The 14,570-nt window shown below is 48.9% G+C and overlaps 2 protein-coding genes across 8 annotated transcripts in view; both read left to right on the top strand.

The window, feature by feature from the left end:
* znf536 (zinc finger protein 536) overlaps positions 1-14,570 on the top strand; it is a 167,881-nt gene that overhangs the window by 34,108 nt on the left and 119,203 nt on the right. For 6 of the 7 annotated variants that reach the window (XM_040012046.1, XM_040012047.1, XM_040012048.1 and 3 more), the window contains one exon: positions 2,107-2,188. The exons of the other annotated variant lie outside the window; for it this stretch is intronic. The gene's annotated coding sequence lies outside the window, so the exon portion shown is untranslated. The remainder of the gene's footprint in view (positions 1-2,106; positions 2,189-14,570) is intronic. 7 annotated transcript variants of the gene reach the window in all.
* Positions 10,448-14,570, top strand: part of LOC120721228 (aggrecan core protein-like) — a 7,113-nt gene continuing 2,990 nt past the window's right edge. Inside the window, exons 1-5 of the mRNA XM_040011418.1 lie at positions 10,448-10,457; positions 11,252-11,542; positions 14,014-14,063; positions 14,108-14,184; positions 14,492-14,570. The exon at positions 14,492-14,570 is cut by the window's right edge and continues 24 nt beyond it. Of these exons, the coding sequence (XP_039867352.1) occupies positions 10,448-10,457; positions 11,252-11,542; positions 14,014-14,063; positions 14,108-14,184; positions 14,492-14,570 (507 nt within the window). The remainder of the gene's footprint in view (positions 10,458-11,251; positions 11,543-14,013; positions 14,064-14,107; positions 14,185-14,491) is intronic.

Genomic DNA, 14,570 nt, shown 5'->3' with positions numbered 1-14,570 from the left:
ACTGCCAGCTTCACACACGCTGTTGTTCCCCCTGTGTGTACTGCTCTAGCAGTTAAGGTACACACTCTTTAATAAGGTAAACACAGGAAAGGTTAGACTGTCTTAAAATGTTCCCTATTTTCATTACTCTGCAGTGCGCTTTATATCAAATCAGAGATGTTGCAGATTCAATCAAGTGTTAGCAGCTCGTGCCGAGGCGTCTGCCTTTAACCGCTCTCTGAGCGCGCCGTGTCTGCAGGTCTGCAGGCGGAGGCGTGGCCGGGGGTGTTCGGACTCCCTTTTTGTCCCTACGGGTGCAGTGTGTGCCTGTGCACCCCAAGGGTGCACCTGTGTGCCCTGAAGGCTCACGCATGCTCTGTTTCTTCTGCACTCAGGACACAGGCAGATATTCCGACGAGGAGCTTCGATGTGTTGTGACACGGTGGTGCAGAGGTTAGCAGCACGGTTCTGGGCTTGAGCCTTGATGTGTTCTCGCTGTGGCTCGTGAATATCTCCATTTCTGCAGGCTTGCATTAGAGCGAGCCTTTTTATTTTTATTTTGTGAATGTTTTTGTAGCAAAATATAAAAACGTTCAAACTGAAGCCTCAGCGTCTGTCACGTATTTGTGTGGTGCAGAATAAAACCAAGGCCCGACCTGCTTTAGTCTTAACACCACACATATCAACTCAGGCCCATCAAACCCGCTGCAGAGGACGAGTCAGCTTTCAGATGCGATGGCAGCCAGACCGCAGACCTGCCATCCTCCATTGTTTGTGATCTGAGGGGAAACCTTGGAGTTTCTGCCACTTTTTCCCCTCGCATCAGACCCACCCCCTCACCCCGTCGCCCCCCTCCCAGACGCGTCTCTGCCGATGTTCGTCTGGTGGGCGGCTGGTGGAACACGGTTTAATAGGTAGATGTGAACTATTTTGAATTTAATTAATCTCCTGATGGGAAAAAAGAGAAAACAGCAACTTCCAGCAACACAGTGTGTGTGTGTGTGTGTGTGTGTGTGTGTGTGTGTGTGTGTGTGTGCACGTTTGAGGAGACAGAGGGAGAGATCTCAGGTTACGGCAGCATATGCTAAGCACTCGGAAAACATACACAATGCCTTTGGTGAACAAGGTAGTCGGTATGCCCCTGGGAGCCAATTTAGATTGTGACTTAAGGCAACGTCGTGGCTTTGTGTGTGTGTGTGTGTGTGTGTGTGTGTGTGTGTGTGAGAGAGATTTACTCTTGACGCTCCATTGAAACAGTAGTGGTGGGTAAATCTGGGTGGCCCTCCTGCAGACCCTCCACATCTGTGTCCCCCCCCCCCCCCCTGCAGGACTGAGCCGGCTCCTCTCTGCCTGGCTGCTCCTCCGCACTCACAGCACACTCAGCCAGACCTCGTTTTACCCAATCACAGCGTCCGCGGTAACCAAACCCACCGCGGCAGACGACGGTATTGATCCGAGCGTGAGTGGCAGGCGGAGTACGGCGCGCGGCGTGGAGCGTTTAGCGCCTAGATTGAGGGTAAATATACAAAAAAGGAGATCTCGCAGATTCCCGTCTAAGCAAACTTTGACAGATTTAAGCAAACGTTTGAAATGTCACAAAAAATGAAATGTAAATCAGGAGCAGTTTAGTCAGCTGCGTCGAAACGGATAAATTAACTTCTTCAACAAAGAGCAAAGCTCCGCCACTTTTTAGGCGTTCCTCCTCGATGTGAAGTCTGTGCAGAGGAAGCAAACGCTGGCAGAAGCTCCGATATCTGCCAGCCGGGCTGCTCTAACAGGAAGTGCCGGCCTTTCTTACTCCGTGCTCTCCGAGCGCTCGTGCAGCGCGGGGCGTCGAGGAGCGGCGTGGGGCTTTTGCACTCCCCTTATCAGCCGTCGCTGCAGAAAACATCATCATCAGAAGAAGAAATGAAAAAAGTCCGACACTGATGTGCACAAGCAATTACAGTTCATATATTTGTTAGATTATTCGTGTAAACGACATCACGTCTGCACAGGAAGTGCTGGGAAAATAAAGCCGTGTGTCGGGGGGGGGGGGTCTTTCTCTGCTGTCGCCACCGTTACAAACTTGTCAAGCTTCAAATGTGTGTGACTGTGAATTTCCTGGTGTGTGTGCTTTGTTTACAGGCTCTTGTCGTCCCACCTTCTGTGAAGCTGTCGGCGCTCTTCCTGACACCCGGCGCTCGCTGGAGAGGCGGCAGTCACGCAGGTACGATCGCACCGATTGATCGCGGGAGAAAGGGGAGGATATTAAAGGTGTCTGTCACATTTGTGCGCTCTCCTGCTTTGCTTTCTTTCCCAAAAGTCCACAAAGTCGTGCCGTACTTTCTCTGAGTTGGCCTGTCGCAGCGTCTGCCGGCGGCTCAACGGCGTGCTCGTTGGACTCCACGCTTCCACTGCCAGCGTGCACGCACGTACTCACGGCAGCTGAAGATGTGGTCAAAGCGGCCGTGTTTGGGCGTGTTTTCGTGCATCCGCGACGTGAGTTTGAAGGCACATATGCCGGGATGCATGGCGGCAGAGCCGGCAGCAGGATGCGTCGGGGGCGTGTTTCTGCTGCGCGTGTGACTCCGAGTCTGTTAAATCTGCTCTTTGCATCTGTCTGCTATTAAACTGAATCTGGCTCCGTTTAACGTCTTCTCCTCATCACGCGCAGAGAAAAATAAAAAATCAACCTGTAGCTGCAACATAAATACGAGCAGCGAAGATATGAAATATTGATTCAATTATCAGAAACACTCAGACGGCCTGTTTACTTTTTCCTTGGACTGAATTCTGAGCGTCCAGATGTGGAGCCGCTGATGTGAGGCTTCCTGGAAATTTCAGGACGTTTTCGGCTGGCGGGCGCGCTGCGGTCAGACTGTGCCGCTGGTCGTTACTGTGGTAACAGAGGAGATGGAGACAGGGTTGAGAGAAAGCTTATTTGAACCCAAACCTGGGTCTCTTTTTAAATCTGAGCCGTCTGGCTGCACGAATGTAACGTAAAGTGTGACCGAACGATGGAAACGCCCCGACACCTCTGCATCATCTGCCCAGTTTTTATATGGTCACTTTTCTTAACTATGTGAATGAGGGAGCGTTTCTGAATGTCCACACATGTGACATTCAGAGGTATACATGTATGTGTGTGTGTGCACGCCTGCCCTGCACGTCATATCGCTTCATCCATTAAACAGAAGGAGGGTTCTTCTTCTGTCCGCTCCTTTTCCTGCATGATTTGAGCGACGTACAGATGATTCATTTACTGAGGATGTCCACAAATCTGTACGTTATTCTTTTAAATGCTGATTTCACACGGAGGCCGGAGCGGTGACACTGTGCTAACGACGTTTAACTGCACATTTAAACCGTGAGCTACTTGAAGAAAAAGAAACACAATTTCAGTTTTAAAAGGGAAAGTTTGTGTTAATGAACAGAGCGTCTTCTTTTAAACTTACTAAAAAAACATTCATGTCTGTGAGTTCAGTTTTATTCATTTAGCAGCAGTCACGGCTCTTTGTACTGTAAGACCTACAGTAATACAGGCAGCCTCATTTTACACGTTTAACTACATATTACAGAAATGCTGCTTTAATGAATAAAAGAAATAAATTACAGAAAGCTTTCTTTCCTGTGCCCGCCTTTGCATTTTCCATAGCTGTCCAGTGGGCCGGATTGGGCTCTTCCCTGGGCCGATTCTGGCCCCTGGGCCTTGCGTTTGACACCCCAGCTCTATAAGAAGAACTTGGCGACAGTGGGAAGGAAAAACTCCCTTTTAACAGGAAGAAACCTCCAGCAGAACCAGGCTCAGGGAGGGGCGGGGCCATCCAAAACACACCAGTCTTTTCAGCACATATTCACACACACACACTCGCACACACACGCACACACACGCACACACACACACTCGCACACACACACACTCGCACACACACACACTCGGCCTGTCACAGAGCCACACCGCTGTCATTTCCTCTGTGCAGCTCAAGGAGACAATTAGCAAACAGAGGTGACACGGTAAACAGGTGCGAGCCATTATTCCTGGAGCTGGATGAGCGTGGCCACCCCATCCCTCACCGTGATGGGCTGTTACTGTGTGTGTGCGGGGGGGGGCATGCTTCATCCTACCCAGTTGTCTGTAATCAGCACGTCATCATCATCATCATCATTGCAGAAACGAGACTCTCTCTCTCCGAGGCTCACATTCATCTTTAAATCCATACCTGTCTGCCCGCCGTCCCTCCTCTTCCTCGCTCATAATTACTCCTCCTCTCTCACGTCTCTGTGTTCTTTTCGTTTGTAAAAGTCCTTCGTCCTGGGAGAGAGGGGGCGTCCCGCGCAGCAGAGGGAGGGACGAGGGTCAGGACGGTTTGTAAAAAATTGATTGGTGGTAAAGTGCTAATCAATGAAAGCTGGAAGTTCATGTATCAGAGGAGCAGGTATGTACCGGAGCGTACATACTGCCGGTGGCGTGGCGCGCCGTGCTGTTTAGGAACACGTTTTTGATTAATCAAATATAGCACGCGGTGAGTCACGGCGTGTTGGCTTGTGTCATATCGGAGGTATGTGCCACAGATTTCCCTCATATTGGAAGCAGAGCTAACACATGCTACCCCTGACGTATTCTCACACCATTTCTCACACAAAGCTCGCACACACACGCACAGATGACTTATAGACGCACACACAGCAAAGCTGCTGCTCTAACACGCTCGCACACAGCAGCAGTCAGAGGTATTTTCACCCTCTGCTACGCTATACTGCCACTCCAGTTTAAAAAATGCATCACTTCCTGTTCTTTAGTAGACGTGAAACCATTTAAAGTTTAGATTCACAGGTTCGTGGTTCACCTGAGGCTCATTTTAAAGCACCGTGTTGTGCCTCCGTCCTCTTTGCCGTCTCTTTGTCAAACACTAAAGCGAGACGAGCACTAACCCGTCCTCCGCGTGATGGAGCAGAGAGGGCGGAGACGGGTCAATTTAGCCACAGTTTCCTCTCCGGCGTTGCTGGGTTGAGATTGTCGCTGCTGTGCGGTTCTCTTCCCTGCTGGTATAAATAAGACATGATTGGCATCGTGGCAGAAAAACGCCGCTCGCTCTCTCGCTGACAGCCTTCATTTGCTGGAGGAGTGGCAGACTTGGTGGGAGTTAATGATTATAATTATTTGGCTTTTTTTTACATTGTAGGATAATTATTTAAGAGGTTTGTGTAGTCATTGTTGTAATCAGTAAAGAGAGATTACAGAAAATCCACATGCCAACAGATGGCACTTGGCTGTTGTTGTTGCTGCGTATTAAAGCGAGTACGGCGGCGGCGGCGGCAGCCAGGCGACGGCGAGAGGACAATCAGAAAGAGGCCAAATTATTAAACAATTTGTGCTTCATCATAAATCCATTTATCGTATCGCTTCATCTCAGCAGCAGCTACCGCTGGATGTACGCCGAGTCACAAACCAGCACGCCGCAGGGGGAGGGACTTAACCAAAAAACGACTTTATCAGAGAGGGAGGACCGAGCAGCTAATGTGGAGGAGAAAAAAGCTGAAAAACCACATGACCTCTGACATCAAAGCTCTGAGCAGCCAATCAAGAATCAGCTCACTCACTGAAAAAACAGCTGGAATCAGGACGTTTACGTTTAATCTGCGAAAACAAGATTTTTATGTTAGCTCGGCGTGAACAACGATCCCATCATGGAAACGGCTCCGACTCACACTTCCTGTCATTCAGCGTTTACACCGGCCTTCAAAATAAAACGTTTGAGTCGCCTGAAGAGTCAAAAATCATAAATGACAACAGAAAAAAGTTTACGTTACACACTGCCTTAAATCTGACACGTGTGCAGAAACACACACTCACACACACACACACACTCACACACACAGAGACACACACACGCACACACACACGCACAGACTCACACAGAGACTCACACAGACACACACACACTCACACACACTCACACAGAGACTCACACACACAGAGACACACACACGCACACACACACGCACAGACTCACACAGAGACTCACACACACTCACACAGACTCACACACACACGCACACACACAGAGACACACACACACACACACACACACACAGACTCACACACACACGCACACACACAGAGACACACACACACACACACACACACACACACACGCACAGACTCACACACTCACACAGACTCACACACACACGCACACACACAGAGACACACACACACACACACACACACACACACACACACACACACACACACACACAGACTCACACACACTCACACAGACTCACACACACACACACTCACAGAGACACACACAGACTCACACAGACTCACACACACACAGACTCACACACACACAGACACAGACTCACACACAGACTCTCTCACACACAGACACAGACACACACAGACTCACACACAGACTCACACACACACAGACTCACACACACACACACACACACTCACACACACACACACACACACACACACAGACTCACACACACACAGACTCTCACACACACAGACTCACACACACACACACAGACTCACACACACAGAGACACACACACACACACACACACACACACACACACACACACACACACACACACGCACAGACTCACACACACACAGACTCTCACACACACAGACTCTCACACACACACACACACAGACTCACACACACTCGTGCTGAAACTGTCGACTTTTCGACACATTTTCACCTTTGACCTTTGCTTTCAGTTGCTGCTACAGCCGGTGGCGGCGGCTCGACTAAAACTCGCGGAACGTCTCCCACCGTCCTGCTCTTCGATACTTGTGTATGTGAGGCGAGCGAGGTGAGGCGCTGTCCGGGCTCGGCGAGCAGCACCGCGCCGCTGCTGCCCTACATTCCTCACTAATTGTATAATTGGAGACACACACACACACACACACACACACACACATGCCCTTCAAAGCAAATCACAAAAGAGCATTTTGGGAATAATAATAATTTCAAAAAGCGTCCATTATTAATCCCACACACCAACATCGCTGGCAGCAGCAGCTCCACTGGTTAGCACAGACCCCGCCCCCTCCGACAACACACGCGCGCACACACACACACAGAGTGTGTGTTCATTATGGATGTCCAAATTATTTTCACAATAAAAGAAGCAGCGATTAGATGTTCACAAAGTTAAAGATTATAATTATTTTTGTTATTATTAAATCAAAGTACTGGAGATTTTCAGTTTTATTCAGATTGTATACATGCACAGATTTAAAAACCCTCAATTAAAATATTTTATTTCAAAGTTGAGTCAGAAAATATAAAAACCCCAAACATTAAATTTGTGCCGTCACCGATTTATGGAGGTCAAAGTCTGCCAACCACACAGGCGCAGTAAGTAAACAGGATTCCTTTAAATCCACCAAAAATAATATGAAAAATAAAAAGAGGCAGTCTTTTTATTTTTGTGGGACAAAAATAAAAAGATTGCCTCTTTTTATTTTTGTGGGACAAAAATAAAAAAGCAATAAATTATTTACCCCCCCCTCCCCCATCATCATTTTCCTATTTGATTTTTCTTTATGTATTTGAGCTTCATTATGCAAATGCGGCCAGAATAACTCTGACTGACAGTTTTATATTATTATCGGCTAGATTAGCGAAGCGCCTCCGTTCTGATGAAGCCATTTCTGTGGCGAGCCCGCCGTCGATCAACCAATCGGTGAAAAGTCTGACCCTGCGACATGCTCCGAATGGCAGCAGAGGAGTGTGAGACACAGGAAAAGCAGAATAATCATAAACACACAGGATAATTAAAGCCATGTTTTAAAAATGTTTATGAATTTTTCATCCCTTGATTTATACCTGAATCACAGGACAGGGTGCTTTTAATTTGAAAATCTCTTTCTCAATTTTGGCCTTTTGAATCCAGAGGTCCGCCTTAAGAATCAGTGATCGGAGGCCGTGTTTCACTGTTACTGCCACATCCTCACAGATAGGTTTACGGTGGTTGCCACGCAGGCGCTCATTTCCAGTGTTACTGAGGGACGGCGGCGGCAGGGAGGGGGGTAAAGATGATTTCTGAGGTCGTCTGCGGCGTCTAACCGAATTGTGGGCTGCTGTTAAAATGGAGCCGTTAATTAATACTATTGATCAGCAAAAAAATAAAGGCGAGTGCGATTTGCATACGGGCCGGATGATCAATGCATTAACCGATTTTTTTTCCTCTCTCCTCTGAAATCTGATTTCCCGAGTTTTCAAAGTGAGACAGAGGGAGTTCAGACTAATGTGGATCGATTGTTCCTCTCTCAGACAGGAATACAAAGCATTTTATTAGCCAGTGAAGGGGGAAACATACCGGGACACAAGGCGTGAGGCTGATTTCTGTCTCACCTCGACAGGAAGACACCTCCCGCTTCTACGTTTTTCTTCACACTTGCAAAGCGTGTGAACACGAGGAGGCGACGCCTCCCAAAATATGTTTTCTAAAAGCAACGACGTGAAGATAAAATAGTAATAATACAAAACATGGATGACAATAACAGGGGGCATGAAAACAACGCAGAGAAAACGCAGCAGAGAGAGGTGTTAAAAAAGCAATATGTTGTTTTTGCCTCCTTCCTCTCTCGCTCTGGCAGCAGCAGCTTATTATAGCGTATTGATTTATAAAGCTTTAAATGTGATCCTGCATGTCCAAGTCAAGGGCAGGGAGTGAAAGAGAGAGCGAGAGAAAAGGAGGAAGGCGAGAGACGCCTGGAGACGCATAGAGACGGAAAGAGTGTCCACGGCGTGGGGAAGTGGCGGCGAGGCTTTTTCGGAGGCGCACTACAACACAAAAGGGTAATTGTTTTAGCCCAGATGTTGCTTTCGCACAACAAGCAGGATACAATGTTCCTACTGAGCTGATGAGCCCAATCAGTGAAATGATTAAAAATTGATTTTGTCCCTGTAATTACAGTATGTAAACTACTTAGCCGGGATTGCAAAGGAAGTGATTTTCTAATTACGTATATACTCTGGTGTCTAATGATTGGTTTTTTGAAGTAATGAAGAGAGGGTCCTAACGACTCCACTGTGTTCTGTTGTTGAAGGGAGAAGGCAGGAGGAACCGTGTGTGTGTCGGGGAGGAGGGGGGGCTGATGACAGAGCATCGTTAGGGCAAAGACAGCAGGCTCGGATACAAAAGGGGGGGATGAAAATTGAATTTTTGCCAGCCAGCGCTCGCACGATAACACGGGGGCCCTGTGTTCGCTCGCTTCGGATCCGGGAGCTAAATGGAGGCTGCGACTTCTCGTGGGGTTCGCCAGGCCCTGACCGGCCCGCAATCTGGAGCCTGCAATTAAAACCTCACGGGGGTTAAAGATTGAGGACGTTGGGTGAGCGCGGGAGAATTAACGGATGAGCCACAGAGAGAAAAGCAGAATGCCCAGCGCTCGGCCGTTTGCGTGCAGACGGGGAACTTTCAGGAGAACCGAGCCGTTCGGGCTGAAAAAGCTACAACAGCAGTCGCCTCAAGGTGCTTTAAACTGCGACCCTGCAGTCAGGCGACCCCCTATCGGCAAGCTGTTGGCAACAGTGGGAAGCAAAAACTCCCTTTTGACAGGAAAAAACCTCGGGCAGGACAAAGCTGTGGGAGAGAGCCAGCTGATGATACGTGCAGCTCGGTTTAGCGCCGTCTCTGCTCTGTTGTTGATTCTGGAAACATCTGCTGAGACCTGAATGACACAAATGAGTAAAAATGTTCTTTATGTAAAATGTAGCAGTCAAAAACACACGTCGCTGTTAGCCTGTTGCCCTCAGTGACTGATGTCACAGAGAGGTTTCACTGATGAAAACTTTTTCGCACATACAGATGTGACTTGGCTTGACTCATAATGGGCTCGACCACAATCCCATCATTATTATTTTTACTGTGTGAAACCCCCTTGCTCTTATTTTGAAAGTCAGCTCGACTCGTCCCTCCTGGTTTGGGACTGTCAGGTTGTGACTGTGGCGGTCCTCAGCATCATTCAGCTGCCTCTTCAGAGAGGCCCTCCTCTGGTGCTTCAACCGTCCTGCTCGGGTCTGGAGATGCTCTGTGAGCGGTGGGGGTCCCTCTTATCCCTGGGCAGAAGCAGAACAACGTGGAGGAGAGACTCACCTGAGAGGCAGCTGCACCTGTGGCTCATTAAACTGCCAGAGACGATGAAGACAGCGAGTGTTTTGCAGAAAAGCACCAGCCAAAGGGTCGAGGGTCATTCTGCTGGCATTCAAGGTCCTGCAGACCATATTAGCCTCGTCTGCTCGTTATCACTTCCACGAGTGTCTTTGATTATGAGGGTTTCAGGAAACGCCTCTCAGTGTTAGGAAGGTTAAGTTGGCATTAACGGCCACTGGCTTTAGATTGAAGCAGGAAGAGGAAGGACTGGAAGACTCGACTCAGCCTTCTGTAGGAGACGGCTCAACGAGGCCTCAGAGATGCGACCTTTGACTCAGGTCGTAAATTAGAATCCAACATGGAGTCTGGTAAGCGGCGGCGCTGTGGCAAGGCGCAGAGAGGGTCGCAACGTCGCTCTATCAGACGGAGACAATAGAGATAAAGTTCGAGGGTCGCAGAAGGAGCACATAAATCACAGCACGCAGAACGAGTCTCCGCCTCCACCGCCGCTCTGCACGCCTTCGCTGCACGCCTTCGCTGCACTTAAGACATCCAACAGAAGTCAACATGCTTCCTCTGGCTTACCCTCTGTTCAGTATTGAATATTTAATTATGACTTTATTCATTAATATTTTGAAAATAATAATGTTTCTGGAGGAATGAAAGGACGTGAGTTAGGCCTGCTCTTATTGGGAGGGAAAGATCTGCGGTTTTGAGTTCCTCGGGAACATTAATAAGTGACAGAAAGCTCGATTAAGAAAGCCGGGATGCGACTAGAAAGAAAAACGACAAAGCTTTGAAACGCTGCCAGAATCACCAACTGCACTCCTCTGACACAGCTGATTGTAAGAGGAGCCGATAGCATAGCTGGCTTAGGCCTTTAATAATTCATTTAGTTAGGCTATGATCTATCATTTTGTACCTTTTGACATGCGATATTGAAATTTAATATTGCATCAATACAAATGATGTATTGCCAGTCGTCGGGAGAAAGGATGTGGATTGCAAAAGGATCTCTGCAAATGTCTTTTCTCCCTCTCTTTCTCTCTTCCCTTTCCAAAGCTTCATTGTACTCGAGTAGAAAGGCATAAGAGAAACATCTGTCTTCGCCCCCCCCCCCCCAACTCTCCACTTTGATATGTGTGTTTAAAAAAATGACAAGTGAAAACGCTCAGGGAGAAAGTCTCCAGCTCGAGTCTGAGCGGCTCAGAGGAGACGGGTGGGGGTGGAAGCGAGGAGCAGAGGGAACATGACAGCGGCGGCTCAGGGAAACGTCGCGTGCTGTCGAGATCTCTGACACTGCTCTTTAGAGCAGCGAAATCCCGCGGGCGCCGATACTCGGGAACCAAAACGAGAGAGAGGCCTGTGCGTGGCACCTGTCCGTCCTGCGAGGTCGTTACAGACGATTACGCCACACCTGCCCTGAACGCTGCCATCGCACGTATACCCGCTGGTAAAGTGGCGCTGCTCCTCACTTCCTGTCGTAGTTCTCCTCTTCCTGTCAAACACAGCCAGAGTTTCTAATATTCAGCTCAGTGTGCGGTAATCTTTGCAAGCCCAACGCTCAGCTGGATCTTCATGATGTCGCAGAGAGGGGCTACAAGCCCCACCCACCTGCAGTGAGTGGCAGCCAATTAAAAGAAGAAAGTCTTAAAGTGGGAGGAGCTTTTTTCAGAGAAAGGAGGGGCTGACCCGGGATCAGAAAAAGAAGCCTCATTCTGAACTGTGAATCATGCAAAGCTGCTCTGGAACAGTAATGAATAGAGACCGTTAGCCCGGATGTCATACGTGTGCCTGGATGAGTACCTGTCAGTCAGTCCTGGGCGGTCGCGTGTCTAAGGTGAGCTGGCAGCTGATAGGAGGAATAAATTAAAACGCATCCTTGCTATAAACACAAACCAGAGATGATCTTTTCACTTGTTATTTTCACTTGTCCGAAAATGATTGACGATACTAAATCAGTGAAATGGATGAAAGGTGGAGCTCCAGAGCCCGAGCAGAAGAAACGCACACGGCTCACGCGACCTGTCGAGGGTCAGGGTGAGTTCAGTTTGTGCCGCACATTAACCAGACACGTGTTTGTGATTCGGGTTTTTCACATAAGTCATGTTTTCGAGCTCTTGTTTGTTGGCGTTGGACGCATTTAGGCGTAAATGTAAATCGAGGCGTTCGTTGGGGGAGGGTGCACACGGGCTCCTGCTCTGCTTCTCTGTGAGACGCAGACACGCTCGGTGTGAACGGATCCTTCATCACCATCCTCTGACTACCCATGCCATCCTAGCTGTAATAAAATCCAGCGTCTGATTGGCCTGATGATTGCAGATGATGGCGTTGATGATGATGGTGATAGTGTGCGCTCATTACAGAGGTACACTGGTAACTTATTACAAACCAGGCTCAGACGTGGGTGTAAAACTCTACGTTTCCACGAACAGATCTAACACGTGACTCTTCGATGTCACACAAAGCTTTGTCTGAATCAGAGGCGCTGACCTGTGATTCCGTGTGTCACGCCGATGACTCCACGGTTCTGTGTCATTCACGCCGCATGTGTTTGCATTTGCATCTCAGCGTCAGTTAAACTGCAGCTGTTTCTCAAACACGCCATCTCACGTCCAAGACATTTCATCAAAGCAAAAATGTGCTCCTCTGCGCCGTGCGCCGCTTGTGCACGTTGACCTTTAGCTGTGCCCTGACACCGCTCTGAACACGGAGGACGTCTGCCGCCCTCCCAGGTGTCTGAGCATGTAAACAGCGGGGTGGAAAGACCCGGCGAGAGAGAGAATGAGGTGCGGTTGGGAGGTGCACCGGGTCGTGGTGTGCCTCCCTGCTCTCAGCCTTATGTCAAGGCTTTATTATCTCACCTGCCAAGGTCCCGACCTGCTGCAGCCAGCATCTTCTCCTCTCACCTTCCACCAAATCATCATACAGCAGCCGGGCTGAGACACAGCTCAGTGCACGCTGCCCTCGTCATAAACACTTTCATGCACAGAAAATTTCACATATGAGAAGATGCTGCTTCGAAGGTAAAATGAAGCTGGTTTGAAGAAATCATCCACCGTGGAGGCCGTGCGTAGATCCCTGACAAACTAAAAATGTACAGAAACACATTTGAGCCATTTCTTATTTGTTACTATTTCCAAAATCTGCGAAGTCTCTGGACTCTTACTTTGAAGTGTGTTTTTTTTAAAACATGGAGGCAGAGGCTCACACGAGGTTTAGGACACGAAACGGAATTAATTTAAGAACAGCTGATATTACTTTTGTAAACTGACACTTATTTAAACTTATATAAATAAAATAATATTTACTAGTGATGAGTAATGTTATAATTTTACGTCACAGTGGAATAAAACTTTTTCTGTGTTTTATAAAAATGGATGATGACGATGATGACACGTCTTCTGTGTCACGTATTAATTATTGATGTTTTTGCTGTTTTATCGCTGGTCACGGAGCCTGTTCTCAGGCAAATGTGAGGTCAGTCCTAGCAGCACTGCGCTGACCGGACGCCATGCTTGTTCACGCCACTACTACTGTCTACTGTGATGTCTGCACCGCAGACCACGATTGGCTCGTGTCTTAGTGGTTCAGGTGTGCAGTGAGCTTTATGCACGTTAACTAGCTAACAAAGACTCGTTTGGATCAGTAAGGGTTATTTGTTTGTCTCCAGTTTCCCGTTAGTGACGTCATTGCAATCAGGATTAAATGTCTCCCCGTCCATAAAGGCGCCAGTCTCTCTGCAGGATGAGCGTCACATGACTGCGTATGATGTCATCGTGGAAGAAATTGTTGCTCCAAACGTCCCGTTTAATAGATGCCGATCCCGTCTGCTGGTCATCCCGAGGACCGGGCTGTCTTTTCTTAAAGTCTTTGTTCCCTTGCACACTCCTTCCTTTCCTTCCTTTCCTCCTCCTTCCTCAGGGGTGCGTTTGGCAGGTCGACACCTCAGCAGGTGGGGCGTTGTGGGCCAGGTGACCTTTGTCTGTCATTGTTTTGCTCCTCACACCTCACCCAGGGAGCAGGGAAGGAGCTTAGCGTATTCCACCTGCCACCGACTCCACCGTCGCCCTGCTCGATATCGGCGTCCGGCGGGTGAGCTCGACGTGCCAACGGAGAGCAGAGAAACTCTCAGACGAAGCCAACAGCCAATGGCCTTCCCTTTGATCCCGCCCGGAAAACGAACCCCGACGCTAGATTCCAAATGCGAATTGCGTTCCTGCGCGTGGCATCGGGAGATAAATCAAACGCACCTTGAGTGAGTAAGGGGACGGAGATGAAATGAAATACCCAAACGCCGCCTCCACCGGGGCCTGATTGAGTTCAGGTGGCTGGGAAGTGTCTCACCCAGGGCTAGTTGTCAGTGAAGGATCTGCTGTCTTCTCGCGCGTTTGCGCTGCAGGCGAGCCGCGCCACGCCAGGCGGGCCGCTTTGACGGATCTTCGCGCGCCTCCCGTGTTGTGGGGGGACAGGCCGTTGAC

This window comes from Simochromis diagramma, unplaced genomic scaffold (genome assembly GCF_900408965.1).
Source record: "Simochromis diagramma unplaced genomic scaffold, fSimDia1.1 OVJJ01000603.1, whole genome shotgun sequence".
Taxonomy (NCBI): Eukaryota; Metazoa; Chordata; class Actinopteri; order Cichliformes; family Cichlidae; genus Simochromis; species Simochromis diagramma.
Note: the sequence above shows the minus strand (reverse complement) of the source record. Positions and strands in the feature narration are given on the sequence as shown.